General features: G+C 57.7%; 4 protein-coding genes across 9 annotated transcripts; 2 read left to right on the forward strand and 2 right to left on the reverse strand.

Moving 5' to 3' along the window:
• Positions 1-84: 84 nt before the first annotated feature.
• TRIP6 (thyroid hormone receptor interactor 6) lies at positions 85-3,964 on the forward strand. 2 transcript variants are annotated; one of them, XM_004442886.3, is made up of 9 exons: positions 85-573; positions 868-995; positions 1,082-1,207; positions 1,492-1,875; positions 2,196-2,289; positions 2,405-2,574; positions 3,002-3,180; positions 3,444-3,564; positions 3,691-3,964. In XM_004442886.3, the coding sequence occupies exons 1-9, from the start codon at positions 465-467 to the stop codon at positions 3,820-3,822; spliced, it is 1,443 nt and encodes a 480-aa protein (XP_004442943.1). In that variant the 5' UTR covers positions 85-464; the 3' UTR covers positions 3,823-3,964. The 2 variants fall into 2 exon arrangements, with proteins under 2 accessions (XP_004442943.1, XP_087273801.1); XM_087417675.1 differs by lacking the exon at positions 1,082-1,207.
• Positions 3,965-4,318: 354 nt separating this feature from the next.
• On the forward strand, positions 4,319-16,073 carry SRRT (serrate, RNA effector molecule). Of its 4 annotated transcripts, none has more exons than XM_014797129.2 (20): positions 4,319-5,171; positions 5,412-5,551; positions 8,638-8,766; positions 9,025-9,171; positions 9,428-9,616; positions 11,421-11,590; positions 11,723-11,907; positions 12,121-12,219; positions 12,297-12,414; positions 12,574-12,728; positions 13,079-13,140; positions 13,256-13,334; positions 13,641-13,829; positions 14,168-14,341; positions 14,422-14,575; positions 14,759-14,952; positions 15,143-15,299; positions 15,441-15,542; positions 15,664-15,790; positions 15,888-16,073. In XM_014797129.2, exons 2-20 carry the CDS (start codon positions 5,430-5,432, stop codon positions 15,961-15,963), a joined length of 2,628 nt encoding a protein of 875 aa, XP_014652615.1. In that variant the 5' UTR covers positions 4,319-5,171; positions 5,412-5,429; the 3' UTR covers positions 15,964-16,073. The 4 variants fall into 4 exon arrangements, with proteins under 4 accessions (XP_014652615.1, XP_014652616.1, XP_014652614.1 ...); XM_014797130.2 differs by having other exon boundaries at positions 15,453-15,542; XM_014797128.2 differs by having other exon boundaries at positions 4,320-5,171; positions 12,571-12,728.
• Positions 16,074-16,141: 68 nt separating this feature from the next.
• On the reverse strand, positions 16,142-16,783 carry UFSP1 (UFM1 specific peptidase 1). Its single transcript, XM_004442890.2, has one exon. It carries the CDS (start codon positions 16,708-16,710, stop codon positions 16,282-16,284), a length of 429 nt encoding a protein of 142 aa, XP_004442947.1. The 5' UTR covers positions 16,711-16,783; the 3' UTR covers positions 16,142-16,281.
• A 480-nt stretch (positions 16,784-17,263) lies between these two features.
• Positions 17,264-22,895, reverse strand: ACHE (acetylcholinesterase (Yt blood group)). 2 transcript variants are annotated; one of them, XM_004442892.2, is made up of 5 exons: positions 22,846-22,895; positions 20,277-21,366; positions 19,439-19,923; positions 18,526-18,695; positions 17,264-17,673 (listed from the first exon to the last, which is right to left on the reverse strand). In XM_004442892.2, exons 2-5 carry the CDS (start codon positions 21,342-21,344, stop codon positions 17,552-17,554), a joined length of 1,845 nt encoding a protein of 614 aa, XP_004442949.1. In that variant the 5' UTR covers positions 21,345-21,366; positions 22,846-22,895; the 3' UTR covers positions 17,264-17,551. The 2 variants fall into 2 exon arrangements, with proteins under 2 accessions (XP_004442949.1, XP_004442948.1); XM_004442891.2 differs by having other exon boundaries at positions 17,606-18,419.
• Between the last annotated feature and the right edge of the window lie 2,986 nt (positions 22,896-25,881).

Genomic DNA, 25,881 nt, shown 5'->3' on the forward strand with positions numbered 1-25,881 from the left:
GGGCTGGCGGAGCACTGCTGGGGGGTGGGTAGATGGGACGGGAGGAGGGAGACATCTGTATGGGGGGATGTGGGAAAGAGGAGCGCCAGAGCGTCCCAGCGTTGAGGTGGCCAAGGGCAGGACCTGGGGCGCGGGGCGCAGGGCCTGGGGGACTCGGGGAAATGGAGGCTGCCTGCAGCCTCCCAGACGCCGGCTCCGCGGAAAGCCCTCCCCGCTCAGCAGGAGGGGGCTGACTAGGGAGGGACAGCAGTTTAGGGCCTAGGGGGCCACGTGACCCTCCCCCAGGAATGCGATGATGTCACAGGGGGCGTGGCCATCCCCAAAATTGGGGAGGAAGAGGAAAAAAAGCCAGAAAAAGTTTCTTTCCTGGAGTCCCAAACGAGGGACGGAAGAAGGGGTCAAGGCCAGAGGCTCAGGGCTCCGTGGGGCCCTGACCGCGGTCTGGAGGTCCCCCGTTCCAGGCCATGTCGGGGCCCACCTGGCTCCCCCCGAAGCAGCTGGAGCCCGCCAGAGCCCCTCAGGGGAGAGTGCTCCCCCGGGGCGCCCCGGGGCCGCCACCAGCCCCCGGAGCAGGTAAGGCAGTCCCCAGTGGGCCGAGGAGGCCACCTCTGCCCTGAGGCTCCTGCCTCCTGCCCAGCCTGCCCAGCCGCCCCTTCCCCGGAGCCAGGCTGGGACTAGCAGCCCCAGCCCTCTCGCAGCCCTCCCCGCCTCCTGTCCCATTCTCAGAGCCCAGGTGCGGGGGGTAGGGGGGTGGTGGGGAGGGGGGGTGAGGGGGAGGGGAGACCAGGGACCTAAGAGGGCGGCCTCCACAAGTGTCACCCTCGTCTCCTTCCCCATCTACCCTTCCTCTCTCTTCCCTCACCGCAGCACTCCAGTCCCACCCCAGGGTCAATTTTTGCCGTCTCCCATCTGAGCAGTGTTACCAGGCCCCAGGGGGACCAGAGGATCGGGGGCTGGCCTGGGTGGGGTGCCATGGAGCACCCCAGCGTTCACAGGTGAGAACCGGGATGGGGGGGGTGAGGGCAGGGCAGGAGAAGAGGCCGTGTGATTTGCTTTCTCCCTGCTTCTGCTCCATCCTCAGGGGCTCCCCCCAGACAGAGGGGGCTTGCACCCAGGAAGTCTGGATGCTGAGATAGATTCGCTGACCAGCATGCTGGCTGAGCTGGATGGGGGTCGTGGTCATGCCCCACGGCAGCCTGACCGGCAGGTGACCCCCTGTCCTGCCCCGTCCCTCCTCTGCTCCCTGTCCCCTGTCCCCCCACCCGCCCCCCTAGCCTGGTCCCTTCTCTGGATTCTCAACCCAGTCCACCCCTCACCTCCACCTTGTGGAAGAAGCTGGGCCACCAGAGCTTGCTAGGTTGTCAGCCACTTGAAGGCGGGCCCTTGTCAAAAACCAGCACTTACCTGGGTGCCACACACATGGGTGGGGCATTTCCACAGGTGTGTGTCCTGAATGGGCCCAGCTCACTCCTGGTCTGCGTTTCTCCTCAGGCTTATGAGCCCCCTCAGCCCCCTGCCTACTGCGTGGGCTCCCTGAAGCCGAATGGAGGGGGTGTTCCTTCCCCACCGCTCCCAGCATCCACTTACGGGGGCCCCACTCCGGCCTCCTACACAACAGCAAGCACGCCCGCCGGCCCTGCCTTCCCTGTGCAAGTGAAGGTGGCACAACCAGTGAGAGGCTGTGGCCCCCCCAGGCGGGGGGCCTCTCAGGCCTCCGGGCCCCTGCCGGGCCCCCACTTTCCTCTCCCAGGCCGAGGTGAAGTCTGGGGGCCTGGCTATAGGAGCCACCGAGAGCCAGGGCCGGGAAGTAAAGAGGAGGCTGCCGGGGTCTCTGGCCATGCAGGAGGAGGAAGAGGAGGCGGGTATGGGCCCCAGGTAAGCACCGTGTATGGGGTTTGGGGTCCTCACAGACAACTGGACACTGATTGGGCAGGGTGAGGAGTGGTGTTTAATGTCCTGGTTGTCAGAGGTCTGAGGTGTCGGAGCTCTGGATCCCCGGAGAGTGTGGGCAGGTCAGGAAGTACAGGACGGAGGGGACTGGAGCTGTACCCTGGCTCCCCGAGGTGTGCCGCCTGGACGCTGGGCTGAGACGTTCTCAGATGAGCTTTCTGGGCAGAACTGCCTGGTCACCCTCAGCGATTTTCACAGGGTCAGGAGCTAGAGGTAGGGCCGAACCCCTGATTCTCACTTCCCAGGTGCCCCTGAGCCAGCCTCCCGAGGAGGAGCTTGAGAGGCTGACCAAGAAGCTGGTGCATGACATGAACCACCCGCCCAGCGGGGAGTACTTCGGTGAGCTGACCCCACCGGTGGGGTGGGAAGGGGGAGGTGGGGCTAGAGAGTCAGAGGGACAGCCGATCCAGCTTCCTAGCTTGTGCAGATTGACCCTGTCCCTCCCTGTCCCCAGGCCGGTGTGGCGGCTGCGGAGAAGATGTGGTTGGGGATGGGGCTGGGGTTGTGGCCCTGGACCGCGTCTTTCACGTTGGCTGCTTTGTGTGTTCTACGTGCCGGGCCCATCTTCGGGGCCAGCATTTCTATGCTGTGGAGAGGAGGGCATATTGTGAGAGCTGCTACGTGGTGAGTGGTTGGGGTGGGGGGCTTCCATCCAAGGTGGGAACTAGATGTCCAAGCCCCAAAGAGGAACAGGACTCGAAGGTAGGGGACTAAAACTGATGTACAAGAAGAATGGAGGACTTAAGTAGCTAAATACTGGCTGCTGGAGGGAAGGACCACAGTCCCTTTACAAGTGTGAGGCATTTATTTTAGAGTTAAGGAAAGTGTTAAATTTCCACCACACCCCTGTGAGGCAGATATTACTACTGAAGGAAACTGAAGCTCAGAGTGGTTAAATAACTTGTCCATGAAGCTGCATTGCTGAGACTTGCCACCTTTCACTGAATCACACGCAGGTGGATACACGAACAGATGGTTGGGCTGGCAGGATGCTCATGGGGCTGCCATGGGTCACCCCAGCCCTCAACCTTCCTCCCTTCCTTCCCAACAGGCCACCCTGGAGAAGTGCTCCACATGCTCCCAACCCATCCTAGACCGGATCCTGCGGGCTATGGGGAAGGCCTACCATCCTGGCTGCTTCACCTGTGTGGTGTGCCACCGCGGCCTCGATGGCATCCCTTTCACGGTGGATGCCACCAGCCAGATCCACTGCATTGAGGACTTCCACAGGTCAGGCTGGGTCTCCCACCTTTGTCTCAGGATGTCTGGCCTTTCCTATCTTCCTCCTCTCTCCTTAATGTCTCAGTACCAGCCTCTCCTGTTTCCCACCCCTAGCCATGTCTCATTTTTGTTAACGTCACTCTCATCCCCAAGATCCAAGACCATACCTCTGGCCTCTGCTGTTCCCTCCTGCATCCCACCTTCTCTGGACTCCCTTGTTAGTCTTCTCCAAGCCTGTGGCTTGACAGCCTCCTGGTTCCCTTCCACCCCAGGAAGTTTGCCCCACGATGCTCAGTGTGTGGTGGGGCCATCATGCCTGAACCAGGTCAGGAGGAGACGGTGCGAATTGTTGCTCTGGATCGCAGTTTTCACATTGGCTGTTACAAGTGTGAGGTCAGGGAGCCTGGGCGATGGGAAAAGAGGTTCTCAGGGTCTGGGGTGCTGGGTATGGTAGAGCACAAGGGACAAGGAACCCAGGGGTCTGGGCCTGATGGAAAGCTGTTGCCTCTTTTCACACAGGAGTGTGGGCTGCTGCTGTCCTCTGAGGGTGAGTGTCAGGGCTGCTACCCACTGGATGGGCACATCTTGTGCAAGGCCTGCAGTGCCTGGCGCATCCAGGAGCTCTCAGCCACCGTCACCACCGACTGCTGAGTCTTCCTAGAAGCACCTGTTGTGTTCTCCTCCGTTCCCAGGGACCACGCTCCCTGACAACTACCTTTACAGCCTTGTCATCAAAGGCCATCTCCTCTTCCTCCAATCGTGAAATAACAATCCCTCAAGAGTTTACAAAACACTTTGAAGTCTGTTGTCTCATCTGATTTTCACCGCAGCCCAACACAAGCACGATTGTTGCGACTGTCTGCATTTTTAGCTGGGAAGTGACTTCCCCACACTGCATGCTTCCCAAATGGCAGAACCAAGATCAGAACCTGGTCTTCTGAGTCCTAGTCCAGTTTCTTGTAACTCTACTATACACTCTCTTTAATGTAGTTTGGTGTAAGGACACCCCTCCTCTCGGTGCTGGGAGCAAGGCTGCAGCAGCACGCTCTGGGGAGGCAGTATTTCCTAGTCTTAAGTCTTTACACTCAGTTCACTGAACAGGACGTGGTATCCCTATGGTGTTATTTAACCTGGGGCAAGCAAAATCCTGCCTATTGGTAGGGAGCTCAACCTACAACCTGTCTCATCAAAGTACTGACTGGGAATAAGACTGAGATTTGCCAGTTTTGCTTAAAGACGGGGCGCCTTTCTCGAAGAAGAGCAGGAACAAGGGGTTTCGCAGGTAGCGTGTACGGAGGCACCAACAAAAGCTGGTTATCTAGTGGGAGCACAAAATGGTGGGAGGAGATGCTTTAAAATGGTTGCTCGATCTCGTTAAGCCAATGCATTCGCCAAGCCCCTGCCCTGCTCACGGAGAGGGGCGAAACCACCCAGGAGGAGGTCAGGAGGCGCCCAGAGGAAGGTGAGGGGGGGTGCGCAAAGGCTGGATGGAAACTGGAAGAGGCTCCGGACAGAGCCAGGGAATCCCAGCCTTCGACCTCGGCCCGAGCAAGATCTGCTTCACGCCCAGAGGGCTCTACCGCCCTCTCGAGGCCACGCTTGGTCCAGCCGGCTTCCCGTAGTTCCTCTCGCTCCCGCAGTTCTCGTCCTGGAAAGCGCGCGAGACTTCCGGGGCCCCGCCCCTTCCCGTCATGCCCCGGTGCTCCCCGTCTCTCCGTCTTTGGTTTAGTTCCAGTTCTGGCCGCGAGTGGGGCGGGGCTTTTGTGGTTCGAGGCGCTCTGCTGCCGGTGACGCAGGCGCAGCGCGAGCGGCGCGCGCCGACCGCCCATCGTCGCTGTCCCACTTTCTTCCCATCTCCTCAGCCCCCTCGCTGAGAGACCCGCGTCTCCCTCTCACTCTCCTCGCCGTCGTCGCCGCGTGCCCGAGGCCAGAGGCGGGCCCAGGTCGCCCGGAAAACCAGCCCGCCCGAGCGCGAGACTAACGGCCGCGGCCGCTCCCAGGTGGGGGAGGGGAGGGCCGGGAGAGGGGGCTGGGGCGGGCCGGAGGGAGAGTGGCCCGGGGCCGGCGGGGTGGCGAGGGGCCCGTGGGGGCGAGTGCAGTGTCGGGGCAGAGGGCTTAGGATGGCGGGGCAGCGGCCGGCTGGCCTTTGCGGAGCGGGGCGGGCGTGCTGCTACGGATGGGAGAGCCTTCCCTCCTCCCGGCATTGTTCGATACACTGACGGCCCCTGTCTGGGCTCCAGGCCCCCTGCGACCGCGCCATGGGTGACAGTGATGACGAGTATGATCGCAGGCGCAGGGACAAGTTTAGAAGAGAGCGCAGCGACTATGACCGTTCCCGGGAAAGAGATGAAAGACGTCGAGGGGACGACTGGAATGACCGGTGAGACTCTGCTTTTCCTCAGTTTTGTGCCCCTGTCTCATTCTGTTGTACTCCACTCTCCTGGCGTTGCGCTTATAATTTTATCAGGGCGAACCATGTGAAATCGCTCATTCTTGACGGTTGCATGTGGTTCAATCTGTTTGCTGTTGGCGGAAGAGCTAGGTATGGCTTGATGTTTGAAATATCCAGAAGATCAAAGCAATAGAGCTAAGAGAGTTTGAGTATGAAAAAGCAATATTTATACATGTATTAAAAATGTGTGCATTTTAGTGTTTGTAGATTGTACCTCGAAAAGTTTGATTCAAAAAAAAAGCAACATAGAATTGCCTTTAACTGGTGAGGTTGTCAGACCAGTTCCCTGGCAGAATGTGATTAAATTTCTTGTAATTGTCTTGGCTAACATCAGAGTTCTTTGGATGCTGATGGTTGGGTTAATTGATTAGGTTTGACTCGGCTAGTGATTAGTTTTCTGGGATGTTCTTGAGTTAATTACAGTTAAGGTGTTTCCTTAACTATAACATAAGAAACATCTAATGTGGTTTCAAATAAAGTAATCAAGATAAGAGGAACCGTGGCAGATTTTTTTAATCTAAAGGGCATCACAAATATCCAGTCAGTGAGCTGATGGCACTGGCTCAATTTGGATACAGATTACCAGAAAAAAAGAGTTTGAGGTGACTTATTGTGATAACATTTATTCCTTCAGTATCATTTTGAAAAATGAGTAAATCAGTCAGTCTGTCAGTGAGTCTCTTCTCTGTGGACGCTCCATGTGGCACTTTGTTCCTTGGTATTTTCTACGAAAGTCAGAAGAAAATCAAAGGTGCGCTTCTGAATTCTGAAGATGGATGAGATGTGGTTATTACCCTTAAGGAGTTTACAGTTTGGGGCTTGGAGTCAGGTGCAAAATGGCCTTGGGTGTATGCTGCAAATGAGTATATATGAGAGATCGTTATAAAGATGGTAAGTGTTGAGGGAACAGATTTTCTAAGGGAGGGGAGAGCTACAGGAAAGCGACACTTAGCAAGACTTGGAAAGATGAGTGGGAATTCCCCAGACACAAGTGGCGTGAACAGCTTGGAATTGGGGACATAATGCTGTGTGCAGTAAAGAGCACATATTCTAATGTTTTGAGAGTAGTGGTTCTCAGAGTGTGGCCCACACACTGTAGGGGATCTGTGAGGTTACAACTGTTGTTATAGTAACACTAGGTAGTGTCGTTTTCACCGTAGTGACATTTGCACTCGTGATGCTATAGCATTGGCGAATTAAACTGCTAACGCCTTTGCACCAATCCAGTTTCACTTAATGTCCTTGATGAAGCAGTGAAAATTTTTAATTTTATTAAATTGGGTTCTTGACTGTACATCTTTTTAATACACATGATGGATGAGAAGGATGCATAAAGTACTTCTGCATATAGGAGTACAGTGGTCACCCTGAGGAATAGTATTTGTGGGATCGAGTTGTGAGCTGAACTAACAATATTTTTTTTCCTGGATTGCCAGTTTTACCTGAATGAAAGACTGTCAAACAGTGGTTATTCATATTTGGGTATTTGACAGACATTTTCTTGAAAACAAACTAAGAGAATCTGTTACTGCAAGGAAAATTGTCAGTTTTGTTGCCAGTGAGGAAGTGGAACTTTCCAGTGAAAACTAAAATTTTGGAAAACTTGTATCTACCAATGTGAGCTTGAGAGCTTCCCCTTACTTAAAGACTCTTCTGATGAAGATACGAAGTGATACTAATGAGTATGATATTTTGATATTATATAAAAAGATGTGTCAAGATCCATTCAAAGAGCAAGATAGAACAATAGATTTTAATGTAGCAGAGTACAAAATGTTCATTGATACGGTTTCAGATTCAGCATTGCAACTAGCCCTTAAGAAGCTATTTCTCAAGCTTTGGGTAGTACAGAAGAATATCCCCAGTTATCTGAAAAGGCTATTCAAGTATTCCCTTTTCCAGCTACATATCTGTGAGGCCAGATTTTCTTCATATTTTTCAACCAAACACCATATTATAACAGATTGTATGTAGAAGCAGATATGAGACTCCAGCTGTCTCTCTTAAGCCAGACCTTGAAAAGAGTTGTAAATGAAAAACAATGCCAGTTTTTTCACTGAAGTTTTTTTGGAAAATAGCCATTTTTCATAAAATGATGTAGTTTATGTTAATATTTAACGTCAAAATTAATAGATGTTAATTTTTTCTATTCCAATTTTGAATACAGTATTCACATGTGGTTAGAATACGGGGTAGATAGAACCCACATAAGCAAAAACTCTTTAATCTTCAACAATTTTTAAGAGTGTAAAGGGATCCCAAGACCAAAAAGTTTGAAAACCACTGGGTTAGAGCAAGGATGTTCTTTTTTATTTTGTGAAGATGGGGATGGAGGTGGCTGGTGACTGGTGGAGAGCCTGAAATAACACCCAGGAACAAAGGTTTTGAACAGTGTTGTGTATTTAAGCAAGGGTATGGCATGAGCAGATTTGTGTTTGAGAAAATTCACTTTGACGGTAGAGAAGGGGCAGAGACCAGAGCAGGAAAACAAAACCAGTGCTGCAGTTGTAGGAGAAACGATCAGGACGAGGCACGCAGGCTAGGGCAGAGTGTGTGGGGATGGCGAGGAAGAGGACAGCTTTAATAGGCTTTGAGACAGGGGATTAACAAGCCCGTAACAAATTAGTGGTGAGGGTGACACTTGATAACTGGATACATGGTGATATGTTGATATAACCGAGAGTGGGAAAGGAGGATGGAAGCAGATTTGGGCCCATAGTGGTAGAAATAATAGGCTCAATTCTGACACGCAATGGCCATCTAGTGGGGGATTGTTGATGTTGGTCTGGAGCTCAGGAAAAAGGCCAGGCTGGAGGGAGGGAGAGTTGGAGAGTTATCAGTTTGTGGGTAATGGCTACAGTGATGGAAGTAGGCAAGAGTCCTTCTGTTTAGAGGGTAGTTTTATCATTTTAGGCTTTTAGTCTGGTGTCTCAGATAGGACAAGAAGGGCCTGTCCAGGAGTGTAACCTCGGGATATCCAGCTGTGCCTTACTGTTACCTGTCCTGATCGCCAGAGAGTGGGACCGTGGCCGGGAGCGCCGCAGTCGGGGTGAATATCGTGACTATGACCGGAATCGGCGAGAGCGCTTCTCTCCTCCCCGCCATGAGCTCAGCCCCCCGCAGAAGCGCATGAGACGAGACTGGTGAGATGGCAGCAGTGTCCCTGTCTTCTCTCTTTGGGCTCAGTTCCACTTGGGCCTCAGCTGTCTTCCCTCACTTCTGCTGAGAACTTTGTGTGTCATTTCCTTTTTTCAAACTTCCTGTAAACCCATCTTCTTGTCCCTTTAAACCCTTGGGTGAGAGACCATATTCCAAATGCCCCCCCGCCCCCATCACATTCTCCTTCGTGCTCTGGAGAGATGATTCCTTCTCTGTGTGACTTTTGTGTCCCCCACCCTCAGGGATGAGCACAGCTCTGACCCATACCACAGTGGCTATGAGATGCCCTATGCTGGGGGGGGTGGGGGCCCAACTTATGGCCCCCCTCAGCCCTGGGGCCACCCAGACGTCCACATCATGCAGCATCATGTTCTGCCTATCCAGGCCAGGTAAAGACCTGGGGTTCTGGGTTCTCGGGAGAAGGGAGTTGGTAGGCTTGGGGGATGGATTGGGGTTGCTACAGAGCGTGTTGGGAGCCAGGAAGTGGGTTGGGCACGCAGAGCAGAGCCTGGGGGTGTGGTAGCAGTTGGTGCCTGGGGTGATGTCCATGGTGGGCAAAGGAAGGGGGCAGCTGGCTACCTTGGCCCCCCCATCCCCCACCCTCTTCCCCCACAACCAAGACTTCCTGACTGGCCCCCCCCCCAGGCTGGGCAGCATTGCAGAGATCGACTTGGGTGTGCCACCACCGGTGATGAAGACCTTCAAGGAGTTTCTCCTGTCATTGGATGACTCTGTGGATGAGACAGAGGCAGTTAAGCGCTATAATGACTACAAGCTGGATTTCCGAAGGCAGCAGATGCAGGATTTCTTCTTGGCTCATAAAGATGAGGAGTGGTGAGTGCCCCTCCTCTCCTGCTGTCTTTTCCCTGGCATGTTTCCCCTGGCCCCGCCAGTGGAGCCTGCAGCCCTGTCCTCTTCCCATTTCCCCCAATCCAGAACTTCCTGGGGGTGGGGGATGGGAGTACAGCAGCATTGGCTGATGGGTTCTCCTCCTCACTTCAACGTCTGCCACACCCCCACCCCCCCAAACTCCCTTCCCCACTGTCCTCAGTGAGTGGGACACCTCCAGGCAGCTGGTCAGAGCCACCTGTTCCCTTGGGGCAGCAGACAGACTGCTTCCCACTTGCTGGTATTGGGTCATTGTCATCCCTGATCGCCGGGACCCTGTGTGGCTGTGGCGTCCTCCCAAAAGCAACGAGTGAATCCAGACAAGAAAAGCAAAGATCTCAGGGTCGTTTGACAGAAAAAGAATTTTAATTTTTTTCCTTTTGTGGATGTTTTAATTTTAATCAACCATCTTTTCCCCCCTTCCTGCTCCTCCTCCTCATCCTCTTTCTGCTCCTCCTCCTTGAAAAGAGCCAGAACTGGGAACTACACCCGCCCATCGACGGAGCTCGGAGCAAACCCACCTCCACCCCCACCATACCCAGCCCATACATGAGCCCCCTGGGCTGAGCCGCGCTGCCCCGGCCAGGCAGACAGGCAGGGCACTGCTGTGCACAATGCAGCGGTTTAGCTGAATGTGATTGCTCAGGCAGTTAGTCAGTCAGGGCCCCCACCGCGGAGTCCCGCGGGGTTGGGGCATCTGGGCCGGGACGCCCCAGCCAGGAGCCAGCCGGTGCCCACCTGCCAGCATGGGCCCTGGGCGCGGCTAGTTAAATCTTGAGCTCTGTTTGACCAAGCGGCCAAGGTAAAGATCCTGGAGGTGACGCCTGCAGCTTTCCTTTCCTCTTATGCTCGACTCGTGGTTCTGTTCCGTCTTTCACTGTCCCCTCTTTCTTCTCTCTCTTTTTGTCTCACTCTCTCATGTACCGTTCCTTCCTTCTTTGTCCCTGTTCTTGCTCCCTGTCTAATACTTCTTTCCTGATTTTTTTGTTGTTGTTTCTGTCTAGTCTTTAGTTTTTCCCTTTGTTTTTGATTTCTGGGATTTTCACACTTTCCCATTCTCCTTTTTCTCATACTCCTAAGTTCTTCTGTTTTTTTCCCCCAAGGTCCTATTTTAAATGTTCTCTTTTCATGCCCTGCCCCCGTCCTCCTCTCGCTCTCCCTGTGGGCAGTACCTGAGGTTATAAGGGCACTTCTGGTTCTCCCTTTGGTCTTTCCCTGTCCCTTCACCATCTGCTTGTCTTCCCAAGGGGGGAGAAAGGTATCCTGCCTTTTCTGGCTTTTCCTATCTGGTGCATTTCAGGTTTCCCTCTGTCTTCACCTAGGGATGGAGGGAGTTGGTGGGAGCAGTCCTTTTAATGACTCTAGTTTGGGGTTGGCAAGGAGAGGGACGTTCTTTGGAGCCTATGTTTTTTAAGCCTTCCTCTCAGAAGCTTTGGGAAACTACACTTTTTAAAGTTAGTGCTTCCCAGAGACGTAAGGCAGTCTGCCTCTTCAGTCCTGGCCTCCCCCTATAGTCATTGCTCTTCCCAGATCCAGAGCTCTTAGTTCTTGGCTCTCCCCCAAATCTCAGAGTATAACCTCTGGCTCATTTTGGGGGTACTGGGTGGTTCTAGCCCCTCTCCTCAATCTCTCTGCTTTTATGGGTGTGAGAGGATGGGGGCTATGCCCTAACTTTCTTGGGCCCCTCCCCATGTCCTGGCCCTGGCCTCCAGTAACTGTTTTGTCTCTTCCCTCCCCCCTTCCTTCCCAGGTTTCGGTCTAAGTACCACCCAGATGAGGTGGGGAAGCGTCGGCAGGAGGCCCGGGGGGCCCTGCAAAACCGACTGAGGGTATTCCTGTCCCTCATGGAGAGTGGCTGGTTTGATAATCTTCTCCTGGACATAGACAAAGCTGATGCCATTGTCAAGATGCTGGATGCAGGTGTGTGGATTGGGAGAGGTGGGGGTGTCTGGTGACCAAGGTCTTGGTTGGGAAATAGAATTAGGGTGACAGAAAGCCAGAGGCTGAAGTCCAGGGCCCTTGGACTCTGACCTCTGCTCCCTTTATTGGTAGCTGTGATTAAGATGGAAGGAGGTACAGAGAATGACCTACGCATCCTGGAGCAGGAGGAGGAGGAAGAACAGGCAGGAAAGCCCGGGGAGCCCAGCAAGAAAGAGGAAGGCCGGGCTGGACCAGTCCTGGGGGATGGAGAGCGCAAGGCCAATGATAAGGATGACAAGAAAGAAGAGAGCAAACAGGTCTGAGTGCTGGGGCCTCTGGGTGCTGCCTGTGAGGGCCTGGGGAGAACAGAGCTGCTTGGGTGGTGTGGGCTCCAGAGGAACTGGAACTAGGGGGTTGTGTGTTGGGTGGAGGAGAGGCGAACTTCTGGGCTCTGCTGTAGAGGGTGGGGGGGCCCTCTGATAAAGGTTGAAGGGGACATCGACATCCCCAGTGATTGTCTCCACCTGTAGGCTGAAAATGACAGTTCTAGTGATGACAAAACTAAGAAATCCGAGGGTGATGGGGACAAGGAAGAGAAGAAAGACGACTCGGAGAAAGAAGCCAAAAAGGTAGGACAGCTGTTGCATGGGGTCAGTGTCAGGGGTCCTGGTTGTCTGCTCACCTCCTCTTGCTGTGGCCATCACAGAGTAGCAAGAAGCGGAACAGAAAGCACAGTGGTGAGGACAGCTTTGACGAGGGCAGTGTGTCTGAGTCGGAGTCGGAGTCTGAGAGTGGCCAAGCTGAGGAGGAGAAGGAGGATGCTGGTAGGTTTTATTTTCTGCTTCTAGTCCATTCTTTTTCTACTGAACAAGGGTGGGGGAGGTAAGAAATTGATGGGGGGGGGCGAGTTTGACAGCTTCTCTATCCTCCACTGCAAAATCACCAGTAAAAATTCACCAACTCCCACCACTTCTGCATAGAAGAAGCGCTCAAGGAAAAGGAGAAGCCCAAGGAGGAAGAAAGGGAGAAGCCTAAGGACACCCCTGGGCTGGAATGTAAACCCCGGCCCCTGCATAAGACTTGCTCTCTCTTCATGCGCAACATCGCTCCCAACATCTCCCGGGCTGAGATCATTTCTGTGAGTGGTCACAAATGGTACTGGAGGCAGAGATGACATCGAGGGGCACGGCAGGGAGAAGACGATCTGGCCCTGCTTCTGACATAGATTCCTCTTTCTCTAATAGAGAGCCCCCCTTTCCACGGGCATTAATAGGGAGCCCCCCTTTCCACGGGCCCATGCCCTTTGAGGGCTGGCCCTAATCGCACCATGTGCTTTCAAGTGCTTTAATTCTTAAGCTGTTTTTTGCTTTCTCCTTGTCTGAGTAAAGATGTAAAGGCAGTTCCCCAGGGTTCTGAGAACATGGGGATTGGAGGAAGAAGTGAATCCTAGAATCACTAAATGGGGTTTCTGTTCCTCTGCTTTTCCAGCTTTGTAAAAGGTATCCCGGCTTTATGCGTGTGGCACTGTCAGAGCCTCAGCCGGAGAGGAGGTGAGGAATGGAAAGAAGTGTGACCCCGGATTCCTTGGAGAAAAGGTGCAGGGGAGGTTAATGGCCAACATCACCTCCACCCCAGGATTATGCTGATGTTTTCTTCCTTGTTTAGGTTTTTCCGTCGTGGCTGGGTGACCTTTGACCGCAGTGTTAACATCAAAGAGATTTGTTGGAACCTGCAGAATATTCGAGTGAGTGCTGGGAGGGGGACTGTTTTGAGGAAGAGAAAGTGGGGCTCTCCATGCTGCACACGCCTCTGATTCCTTTGCTTGTTGATTGCTTCATTCATTCTGCCCCCTATTTCATCCATTATGTCTGTTCACATTAACTATATACTCCTGTGTCTGGGCTAGGCTCTGGGCCTGTGACCTGGAACAAGACACCCCTGGTCCCTGTCCTCAGGGAGCTCACAGTCTAATCACTGGTGCTCTCAATAGGGCCAGCCTTTGAGTTGCTACTTCTTGGGCAAGTGTTGGTAAGCTCTCTGTTCCCTCCAGCTCCGAGAGTGTGAGCTGAGCCCTGGCGTGAACAGAGACCTGACCCGTCGCGTCCGCAACATCAACGGCATCACCCAGCACAAGCAGATAGTGCGCAACGACATCAAGCTGGCAGCCAAGCTGATCCATACGCTGGACGACAGGACCCAGCTCTGGGCCTCTGAGCCTGGGACACCTCCTCTGCCAACAGTCAGTCACTCCCCATGGGACTTTTTCAAAAGCAGCTGATGCCACCTCATCTGAGGGCACCTCTGGCATTGACCTCTTGTACCCACTTGCTTGTTTGCCTCTCATCTATCGGGCAGCACCTCTCGCTTCCAACAGAACAGACTGGCATTAGTGATCATTTGTGGGCTAGGGTAGACCAAATACAAAAATGAAGACAGATAATGAGGCAATGATACTAGTTAGGCTGAGTGAGCCCTGAACTCCTCCTTCACCTTGTCTCTCAAATGAGGAGGTTCCTAGGCTACCTAACCTGAGGGGTTTTCTCTGCCTCACTTGCCCCACATCTCCCTCCCTGCCAGAGCCTGCCCTCGCAGAACCCCATCTTGAAGAATATCACTGACTACCTGATCGAGGAAGTGAGTGCTGAGGAGGAGGAGCTGCTGGGGAGCAGTGGGGGGGCGCCCCCTGAGGAGCCTCCTAAGGAAGGAAACCCAGCGGAGATCAATGTGGAGCGGGATGAGAAGCTCATCAAGGTGCCGGCGAGAGCAGAGCCTGGCTTGGGGCAGCAAAGGGGCAAGAGTTTGGTGAACTCACGGCTTCTCATTTCTCTTAGGTTTTGGACAAACTCCTTCTCTATTTGCGCATTGTGCATTCCCTGGATTATTATAACACGTGCGAGTACCCCAATGAGGATGAAATGCCCAACCGTTGTGGCATCATCCATGTTCGGGGGCCCATGCCACCCAACCGCATCAGTCATGGAGAAGGTAAGCTCCCAGCCCCCCACTTCTGATTCCCCTTTGGTTTCCCTTTCTCCCCAGCTGCCTCTGGTCTTAGTTCTGCTCTGGTAGCAATGTTTTGCCACCCTCTTCTCTAATCCCTTCCTTTCCTATTCCTTGCTCTGGCTCCCTTCTCCAACCTGCTGTCTTGTCTCTGTCCCCAAACCACAGTGCTAGAGTGGCAGAAGACATTTGAGGAGAAGCTGACTCCGCTGCTGAGTGTGCGGGAATCTCTTTCAGAGGAAGAGGCCCAGAAGATGGGTCGCAAAGACCCTGAGCAGGAAGTGGAAAAGTTTGTCACCTCTAACACCCAGGAACTGGGCAAGGATAAGTGGCTATGCCCTCTCAGTGGCAAGAAATTCAAGGTCTGGGATGTTAGCGAGTTGTGTGTTAGAGTGTGGGGGAGGGGGTTGAGCCAGGAAGCCTCCTCAAAGCCCGAGGAGGCAACTGCTTAGTGGGATTGGTGGGAGGGGTGGTTGATTACCTTCCAGGTTGGGTCTGGGATTTAGGGAACCCCCAGTGCTCGCTCTGTTCTGACTCTCTTTTTTCACCCAGGGCCCTGAGTTTGTACGCAAACATATCTTCAACAAGCATGCAGAGAAAATTGAGGAAGTGAAGAAAGAGGTGGCGTTTTTTAACAACTTTCTCACCGATGCCAAGCGCCCAGCTCTGCCGGAGATCAAGCCAGCTCAGCCACCTGGCCCTGCGCAGAGTAAGATACGATCCATGAGGGTCTGCCACATTCCTCTCCCTTGACTATTCAGACTCCTGGTTCTCTTTTTAATTTGCATTTAGCCAGTTGTCATTGCCCCCTCCCCACCCCCCGCAGTAATTCATGTTCCTGTCTGTGTTGTACTCCCCCCAGGCCTGACCCCGGGACTCCCCTACCCACACCAGACTCCCCAGGGCCTGATGCCCTATGGTCAGCCCCGGCCCCCCATCTTGGGCTATGGAGGTAAGTGCAAGAGGGAGTTGCAAGGGCGGCTTGGTGGTTGTGAGGGGCTGGCAGAAAGAAAACTTAGCTAGGATGTAGTTGAGGTCATAGTTTTTCAACTCAACACTGATCTTTTTCATAGCTGGTGCTGTCCGCCCTGCAGTCCCCACAGGAGGGCCTCCATACCCGCATGCCCCGTATGGTGCTGGCCGAGGGAACTATGATGCCTTCCGAGGCCAGGGAGGTTATCCTGGGAAACCTCGAAACAGGTGAGAATGAGCCAAGATGTCCAAGCATTCTTGCCTCTTCAGACTCTGTCGGGGGCCCTCAACTCTCATCCCATCTTACCTCTTTGTCATCTCACAGGATGGTCCGTGGAGACCCACGGGCCATTGTGGAATACCGTGACCTGGATGCTCCAGATGACGTGGATTTCTTTTGAGCCGCCTACTTTTCCTTACTCCTGATACCTATACTTGTGACTGCCTTGTCCCATCCAGCTCTCATTTTTTGTACGTTCAGCCCTACTGCCAATAAAAGCACTTCCACAGACTCCTGACTGGCTATATATTATATACTTCCCCAGTTCTCCCAAAAATCAGCTGGGGCCGTGGTTAGCTGACTCTTTACCACTTTATTGACCCCAAAGGCCCCAGTCTCTGCTGCGACTTCCTGGGGGCCTGACATCATGCAGCTTCTGCCTTTGAAAGGCGGCTAGGTGAGTGTGTATGGGGCCAGAGACAGTTCTGGGACCTTAGCCTCAGTCCAGGGCATGCTGCTGCATTTTGGAGTTAGGGCTGGTCAAACACAGGTTGTAGAAGGAGTTGGGGTCAAAGACTGTGCTTATCTCTTGCCAGCCCACCCACCCAGCAGCCTGTATTTCACTGGAGTTTTTTGGAGCACCCCAGCAGTGAGGGTCCAACACCAGGACATAGGCTTCAGGGCCTGGCCCCAGACAGACTCCTAGCAAGGCCTTGGAACGGGCATCCGCATCCCCCCCAACCATTACAGGCCCCCCGCCCCCTCCGAAGTGGGAGTAAAGCCTCTCCAGTTCCCCCTGAAGCCCTGCTCCACGGGGCACGTGGCATAGGCGCCCCTGGGGCCCTCCGAAGTAGTCCAGGCAGAGGCTGGCCTCTACACAGCCGATCCAGCTCCGGGAGCCCCGGAACCCATGGGGCTTGTCGCCCATGTCCTCCAGGGCCGCCTGCACGGCACCCAGCTCGGGCACGCCCGCGGCCCGGCCCTCTGGCCACGAGCACAGCGTCTGTAGAGTGCGGTAGCCGCAGCCCCAGCCCCGGTCGTCCAGGCCGTCGCAGCCGTAGTGATAGTAGAGGTAGTGGCCTGAGAGAACGGCCACGCGAGCGGGGCCGCGGCCGGGCGGGGCTAGGCCCAGGTGGACGTCCTTTAGCAGCTCCAGGGCGGTGGGCGGGAGCGGCTCTCGCCGCGCCGGGCAGGTGCGTCCTCCCGGCAGGTCGGTGGGAACTCCGGGCTCTAGCGCTTTCTCTCGGCCCTGGGTCTCGGGCTGGCAGCGGGCAGGACCGTCCCAAGCAGCAGCAGAAAGGAAAGCGGTCCCACGGCCGCGGGGCCCACGCGGACGCGCGGGGCTCCCACAATGCACCGCCGCGCCCGCCCCGCCGTTTGTACTGCGCAGGCGCGAGCTCCGCCTCGCGGGAAGGGGCGGCGGCGGCGGCGTGCGGGCGCCACCTCGGCGGTCCGCACGTCCGCCGCCTCCAGCACCCTCTCCTCCGTTCACTCGGCCCCACTGGTCAAGGCATTCTGTCCGGCCCCCGCTCCCCAGTGGCGCACACTCTTGTGGCTGTAACAGTTTATTGGCAGCCCAGAGGGGCGAAGGCACCGCGGGGAAAGGGGCTCGGCCCAAGACATGCAGAGGACGGGGAGCCCCGGGGAAAGTCGGGGTGGGCAGAGGCTAGGGCTCCTCTGTGTTCTATCCCAGCCCTTAAATAGATAGTATATACAACTAGGGGGCCGGGCGGGACGGGCAAGGCGGGGACGTGGGGGTCCCGCCTGGGTCACAGGTCTGAGCAGCGATCCTGCTTGCTGTAATGGTCAAACTGGTTCTTCCAGTGCACCATGTAGGAGCTCCAGCGGTGGAACTCGGCCTTCCACTGGCGCTCCGCCTCGTCCAGCGTGTCTGCGGCCAGGGCGCCCGGCAAGTGGGTGCGGGGAGGACGTGGGGAAGGTCGAGGAACGGACATGGTGGGGGGGCGTGAGTGCAGGGAGGACACGTGGGATGGTGGAGAGAGGATCAGGAGGATAAGCGGCAGACAGAAGACCAGAGGATGAGGGTAGAGGCGGGGCCCGAGAAGGATGGCGGGGAGGAGGAGGGAGGGGGAGAAAATGACCAGAAGACAGGGGGACAGACGGGATCAGAAGGGGGAGGATCCGTGGGTTGGTGGGGAAAAGAGAAGAGACAGAAATGGTTGACGGTTATAGCCTCACTGGGGTATGCTAATAGCCCCAGGTCCTCCCTCTCCCCCCAAAACCAGGCTCAGGCTCCAAAGAATAATTTCATAAAAAAAGAAAATTGGCTTTTTCATTTCCATTTAAACAACAAAGGCGTGTGTGTCCCTGAGACAGGTCGTAGGTCACACCCCTCCCCGCCCCCCGCCCTCGGCCGTGTCCAATTTGAGTCTTGGCTTGAGGAGGGAGGGGGCTCTGGGTCGGAAATCCCTGAGTGGGGCCCTTCCCCACGGTCCGACCACTCCTTAGAGGAGGGGCCCCCTGAGGCCGGAGGGGGAAGAGGCCGTTGTCACAGCCGCAGGAGCCGGGAGAGAAGGAGGAAGGGGAGGAGAAGGATGGGCAGGGGGAGGCCGGGCCTGGGCCTCGGGGCAGCCTCCCCGTGGGCGGGGCCTGGGCAGGTGCTGGGAGCCTCCAAGGCTGGGGGGAGAAGAGAGGGGTTATACCCGGCCGACTCCTCCCCTCTCTCTCTCCGCTCCCCTTTTCTCCCCCCTTCACCCAGCCCCGCCCGCTGGCCCCTGCGTACCGGTGGCGCTGAGCAATTTGGGTAGGAAGCTGTTCCAGAAGGCGCAGGCCTGGGCGCGCAGCCCCCGCCGCACCTCCAGCGGCCGCAGGTTCAGGCTCACGTACTGTTGCGCTCCCGCCGTGTACGGTGGCCACTGCGGGGCTTTGGGTTCCCGGGGGTCATTGGGGTCCCTGCGGGAGGAAGGGGAAGGCTCAGCCTCAGCCAAGCCTTCCCTGCCCTGGGGGCTGGGGACGGGAGATGGAGGGTAGGAGGGGGCAGGCCGCTTCCTGACCCCGTGCCCTCCCTCCCACCAGCTCTTTAACCCTTCTTTCTCTTCTCCAGTACCGGCATCATCTGGAGTCTGCCCCTTCCTTCTGCCCTCCCTCTTTCTGTCTCTCCCTTTCCCTGTTTTTCTGCTCCATCTTTGTCTTTGCTTCTCCCATTTAAAAAATTGCTACGGTTTATTGAGTCCTTACTATGTAACCATCCTGTCTCTACAAACATCACCTGTACTTTTGACATCACCCAAGTGATGTTGGATTTATTGTCTCCTTCAGACAGGTAAAGAGTGTGTGTATGTGTGCGTGCGTGCACACCCAGTCACAGTTAATAAAATCACTACTGGTCCAATTGAGCCGGCTCTACAGTTCATGCTCCTGACTACTGTGGTGACTCCTTTGTCTCTCTCCTGGTCTCTCTCTTCGCTTCGCCTCCCTCCACCTCTGTCCTCATCTCTTCAGGATCTGCCATCCCACCTCCCTTCCTCTCTGGGTCTCCTTTGTTGGGCTCTCTCTCCCCCTTTGTCTCCTTTCCTTTGTGAACTTTTCCCTCTCTGGCCAGTTCTGTCTGTCTCTGCTTGTCTCTCTCTCTCTCTGTTTGTCCCCTCCTTGCCTCCCTGGCTCCCAGAGGCCCTCCTCCCCACAGCACTGCTGACCCTGTGCGGGCGAAGTTGGCCCAGTATCTCATCAGTCGCTGGGCAAAGGTTCTCTCCTCGATGGTGTAGTTTAGCGAGGGTTCCAGGGGGAGCCCAAAGATGAACTCAATCTCGTAGCCATGGGGCACCCCCATCCAGAGGGGCCAGGAGAGTGTAGACGCGCGGTGTTCAAAGATGTAGGCATAGACCCGAGCACCCTGGGCAGCCAGTCGCCCAGCCAGCTGGGCCACGGGGCACACGACGTTGTGGTCGCCCACCACATCACTCATGGCCTTCCTCAGGCGCGCCGGGTCCTCAGGGTGCAGCCAGTCTGTATAATGCAGGACCACAGCCTCGGCAGCCAGGTCACTCGCCTGGGGGACCCCGACCCGCACCCCGGCCAGGAACTGGGCCCGGCTGATGAGAGACTCGTTGTCTTTGCTGAAGCCTGGGGCCCCGTAAACCAGAAAATAGGAGCCCTCATCCTTCACCACACCCACCAGCACCTGGGGGGACAGGATGGAGGGACAAGGGCAGGGGCACAGACAGACAGGCAGACAGAAACAGATGGACAAAGAGCCAGAGAAATGAACGGTTATAGACCCAGAACCGTGGAGGCAAGGAGTACAAGGTTGGGGAAGGGGCAGAGAGAGAGAAAATATACCCACATGTCCTTTCCTCTGTCCCACTGACCACCCTGGGATTCAGCCCTCAGGGAGGAGAGTGTGGCCAGGGTAACAGAAGCCAGAGCCTTTGGGAGTGGATCTGAGGAGCCCTCATGCCTGGGTCCCCAGGGGGAGGGATGGGTGGGAGAACAGGCCTAGAAGAACCAGCTCCAACCCCTCCAGCCACTAGTCACCTGCAGGCTGTGGAAGTCTCCAGCGTTGATGAGGGCCTCGGGCGTGTCACTGAGGAAGTCTCCGTCCACCACAGGCACGAAGGAGAAGCGGAACACGCTTTCCTGAGGCAGCACGTGCCACTCGTGGTCCACCAGGTCCTGAGCTGGCCGGGTCCGCAGGCAAGCGACCAGCTCTGTGTCATTGCCACCAGTGCCTCCCAGGGGACAGCCTACCAGGCGGGCCAGCAGTGTGGCCCTGCGGCGGGCCTCTCCCACGCCCACCGTGGCCCAGGGCCCATTGGGTGCACCGCTCTGCAGCACAGCCCTGTGGAACAGGCCCCGGCTGGGTGGTGACAACAGGTGCATGCCCACTGAGGCTGCACCTGCACTTTCCCCAAACAGAGTCACTGATGTTGGATCCCCCCCGAAGGCTGCCACATTCTCCTGCACCCACTGCAGAGCCAGCCTCTGATCCAGCAGACCCACGTTGCCTGGGGCCTCCCGGCTCCCTGGCAGGGCCAAGAAACCGAAGGCTCCCACCCGGTAGTTCATGGACACCAGCACAGTCCCCTCGGCCTGGGTCAGGAAGCGGCCATCATACACATCCAGGGAGGAGGCCCCGCTGTAGAAGCCACCCCCGTAGATCCAGATGAGGACAGGGGTGGGGGATGCAGGCCGGGGGTATGGTGTCCACACGTTGAGGTAGAGGCAGTCTTCGCTCAGCTCACGGTTGGGGTTCCACATCTCGGTGCCCTTAAAGCCAGGGTACAAGGTGTCCACATATTGGTAGCAGACACTTTGGAAGGCTGTGGCGTCCAGCACCCCTGGCCAGGGCCTCTTGGGCTCTGGTGGCAGAAAGCGACGGGGGCCCACAGGTGGCTCCGCGAAAGGGATGCCCAGAAAAGCAGAGACAGGACCCCCAGGGGCCATAAGGCGGACGCCCCGCAGCCGGCCCCCATGCACCATCACCAGCAGCTCTGGATCCTCCGGGTCCTCAGCCTCTGTCCCTCCTCCCAGGAGGAAGAGGAGGAGGAGAAGGAGTGGGGAGGCCAGGGAGGGCGTGTGCAGGGGACACCACAGGGGCCTCATGGCTGCCAGGGCAGGCAGGCGTCTGCTGGGAGAAAGAAAAGCAGAGGATGAAGGCCGGAGGCTGCCAGAAGAGAGGAGATTAGGTAACTCTCTTGCCCAGGGGTTATCACTGAGCTGCAGAGGAGGTGGGGCAGGTTGTCAGAGAGGAGAAGAGAAACGGAGGGAGGGAGGAAGGGAGAAAAGGACACAGGCGGACAGGGAGAACCAAGAGGAGACAGAGCTCAGGTACGCACACACCCAGACAGACAAGTGCCAGAACAGAGCTGAGCCCTGCCAAGCTACACCCTCCCCTCCTTCCCACGGCTGGGTGGTCTGGGTTGGGCCCAGTGTGAGCAGGGTGGGCACGGCCCCCCGACAGGGTCGGGGCCACCCATGGGGGACCTTGCGGTTGCGTGAAGGCGCAGCCTCTCCTGTGTTGGCCAGGGCTGGGGGGTGGGTTGGGCATTCAGGGTGTGGAAGCCGCAGGTCCCAAATCCTGCCTACTCCACACCCTGCGCCACGCTGCCCCGCCTCATCCACTGTCTGGCACAGCGCGCTGGTGCCCGTCAGCTGCGCACCCCGCTCGCCTAGCCTCAGAACAGACTCGCCGGCCCTGGCCCTCCAGGACTCGAGTCCCCCATCCGTCGGATGCTGTGATGCACGCTGCCGCCAGCGGGGGGCAGTAGAGACCGAGAAAAGGACGGCGCTCCCCGCCCCGAGTCCAGGAGCCGGGAACTTGGGGCGGGGGTCTGAGGGCTCGCGGGCATTGCAGAAAGGTCTGAAGGGCGAGCCGGGACGCCTGTGTTCTCGGGGCTCCGGAGATCCCCGGCTGCAGGGGCGGGGGCGCTATTTTTGGGCAGCAGCTGCCGCGGTTCCGGCATCTCCAGCCAAGGGATCAAAATTCCCCGGGTCGGAACTCCCCCCTCTCCCGGTGGTCACCCCTCACCCAGTCCCGGCCGCCCTGAGGTGGGGTGGTGGTGCCGGAGCTTAACTAGGAAACCCGAGTGGTGCTAATTATAACTCGGGGCTTCCGCTGAGCCTCCCCTTCCCCAAAAATAGAGACGGAGCCCCCGCGGGAGGGGGACGCCTGGGCCTCGGAGGGGGCTTCGGCTGGGCGCTGCGCAGGGGCGCTGGGTTCGCGGGATCCGGGGCGGCGGGGGGGCCAGCCGGGCGCCAGGAACCTGCGCAGCTCGGGTTCCGCCCTAAGCAGGGGGAGTCTTCCAGTGGCCCGACTTGGGGGCGAGCGGGGGAAGGGGCGCTCGGGAGTCCCCACTGGAATTCGAGAGCAGAGGCGGCGGCCGGCCCTGCGGGGTGCCGGCTCCCGCGCGGGCGACCGTAAGTACGCGGCGGCGACGGAAGAGTTAAGGATGCGTGTGGGGCGGCGGGGGGCGTCGCTGGGCAGGCCCGGGGGCGCGGTGGGCGTCCCGATTGGGGGCCTGGATCCCACGGGGAGCGCAGTGTCCCTCGGACGCAGAATGGGCCGCGGGCCGGGGGAGGGTCCCGGGCGGGGCGGGAGACTCACCTGAGGCGGCCGAGCCGGGCCGGGCCGCGCCGGGAGCTGGAGGCGGCCGATGTTCCCCGGCGCAGGCTGAGCCGACTCTGACAGCCGCCGCCTCCGGCCCCCCGCACACACCCCCTCCGGGCCGCACGGCGCCCCCGCCCGCCCCCGCCCACTGTCTCCGCCCCCGCCCCTCCCCGCCTCCCCGGGCCGCCACCTCCCCTCTCTCTCCCTCCCTCGGAGCCCAGACCCAGAGACCCCGGGGCCCAGACGGACTCCAGTGACAGACGCCGACAAACGGACAGACACGCGGTGAACAGACACGACCTAAAGACCCGCAGCGGCGGAGCAGACACCCACAGTGACAGACAGACGGACAGAAGCCCGCGGAGACAGACACACGCAGACGGTCTCATGCAGTGACAGCCACAAACGTAGCGACCGACATTCACAGACGGACGCACACACTCAGACACACTGACTGGCCTCGGTCGGGGCTGGGGGCCGAATAAATGAGCATCCCTGGCCACGACACGGCAGGGGTGGCATGGGAGGACTGGCAGGTGAAAATACGACTGAGGACCCCCTCAGGGGTCCGGGTGGCACTGGTGGAGAAAAGGTGACGTGGGACACTCCTGAGGATGAGGGCACACCTGTGGGAATGAAGATACGGACATGAGATCACGAGTGGAAATGAAGGGGTCCCCCGTGGAGGAAGGAGACCCCAGGGGAGGGAGAGGTGACTCCGGGACACCCGAGAAGGCAGGCCACCGTGGCGGCAAGCGCACGGCTACGGGGCGAGGCCGCACTCCGCCGCCCGCCGCAGTGGAAACTTCCGGAACCCCCGCGGGTGGGTTTGCGCTGGTTCCCTGATGGGTGACCTCGGGCTTTCGTCACCGGGGTCCGGTCGGGGCATGACATCACCAGGCCAGGCTCTCATTGGACGCCGCGACCGGCAGGTGGGAGCGGCCTGGCCCTGGCGTCCCTAACCTGCTCCGAGGGGCCTGAGCCGCGCGGACCCCTACGTCCTGCCCTCCAGGGGGGCACCGATGGGGACGATTTGGCCGGGGCGGCGTCCCCAAGCCCAAGGGGAGAGTGGAAAGTGTGCAGCGGCGCGCCCGCGCTCGGGTGCCGCGCGGGAACGCCTCTGTCTCCCGGGACAGCCTGCTCGCCAGCCCGCGCGCCCCGCTGCGTGGGAGACCGGCCGGCGCGGGAGAGCGCCGGGGCGTGCGCGCGCGCGGCCGTGCGGGGCGCTGCGTGGGGCGTGCGCGCGCACGCTCACTCGGTCGCCGAGCGCCTCCGCGACGCCCCGGGCTTGGGTCTGCCGGCACGAGGAGTGGAGAGCGCTGGCTCTCGAGGTCTCGCGGAGCGTCGCGGGGTCCGTCCGAATCCAGAGACGTGCCTAGTCCTGGGCCGCGCGTCCAGCTCTCCAAGCTGGGCGTCCCCCAGCCCGCCCGCCCGCGTGCCCCGCAGGAACCGGACCCCGCAAGCCCGGGGATCCCAGCTGGTCCACGCTCGGTTCTCGGGCGGTGGCCGCTAGGTGGCGCCGTAGGCAGCCGCTCCGGCCTCGGAGACTGCGATGGGGTGGGGACGTTGCGGAGACGAACCCCGCCATCTCTTCCCACCGTGTCCGCTTTCCGCCGTTCACTCTTCAGTCCCCTGCTTGGACACCGAGGTTCCCTGCATCCGGCCTTCAGCGTCCTGATCCCACTGGTTGAGAGCGCCCCACTGATCAGACCACGTCCCCAGTCCCCCTCCCTGAAGAGCAGGCATAGGGCTGTGGGTGGGGGTAGGGAACATTGATACAAGAGAAGAGGATCTGAGGCAGGTTTCCGAGCGTGGTGATTGTGAATTATTAGAATGATGAAAACAAACTGTGAATGAATGAGCAGAGGCTTGCCCCAGTCCCAAGGTTGTAGGGATTTTTGGCCCATACAGGCCCTGGTAGTGATGGGGGCTTACCTCCCTGTCACTCTCCAAAACGGGCTGTGCCAGGCAGGCACCTCACCTGACTTCTCTAATCAGGAGTTCCTAGGCTGTACCACGGAGAGCGGGAGGGCAGGGATAGCCTATAGCCCAGGGTTATCGTGAAGTAATGATACCTGAGCTTAGAAGGTGAAAGTACAGGGCATGTTCTAGGAGCTGGCCCAGGAGAGACCTCCTGGGAGAGGTCAGTGCTGATCTCAGGCTGGACCTGCTGCTGGAGTCCAGGACAGGGCACCCAGGGTGGGCTGGAATTTCCCAAGCAGGCAGACCCTATCTTTAGCTTGGTCAGGCTACATGGATTTAGCTAAAGGAAAAGGTGCCCAGATGTGTCTGCAGGCGCTGGAGTGGAGAGCAAGGACAAGGGCAGTTGCTGTCTGCTTGGGGTGGCACCTGTGGGGCAGCCATGGGAGGTAAGGAGAAGGCGGGTTGTGGAGCCTGCTGAAGGCAGTCAGAACTTTGCATGTTCTTTTTGAGGGTGGGGAGGACAGCTATGGGAGGTCAGCCCAAAGGAGAGGGAAGGGGAAGTGGAGTTTTCAAAGATGCTTGAGTGTCTGGGGCAGGAAGAGGATGCAGCCATTTACGTCAATACCCTCCTCCCCATTCCCCAGGCACAGGGAGATGGGAGGAAGGGCAGGCAGGCCAGTTAGGGGGGTAGATTGGGATCCAAGGTGGGTGTCCCACTCCTGGAGCCCCTGATGTGCTTCCTCAGGCCCTGGGTCAGGGAGGGGTCAGTTGAATGTCCAGTCAGGTGAATCTGCAGGTCTGCATGGAGTCCTGGGGCATGCAGGCCCTGTGTCTGCGAGGTAGGTGCTACAGAAGGAGGCTGGGGCTCTGCACGCAGCTCTGGGAGATGTGCCGAGGTGTCACGGGTTGTCTTTAGCCTGCAGTTTGTCCTAGGATTGTGAGGATGGAGGAGACCATGCAGATCGTGTCTTCATCTCAGAGAGTTTTTAAATTAGCAGAAGGACCACCGAGAGAGCCAAGAAAAAGGGTGCAGGTGTTGGGAGATGCATAAGGCGTTGGAGTGAGCTCTGGACTGGAGGGTCCTGATCCCTGGGTTCTTGCCCAGTGCTC

This window comes from Ceratotherium simum, chromosome 26 (assembly GCF_057802395.1).
Source record: "Ceratotherium simum simum isolate JZ-2026a chromosome 26, ASM5780239v1, whole genome shotgun sequence".
Taxonomy (NCBI): domain Eukaryota; kingdom Metazoa; phylum Chordata; class Mammalia; order Perissodactyla; family Rhinocerotidae; genus Ceratotherium; species Ceratotherium simum.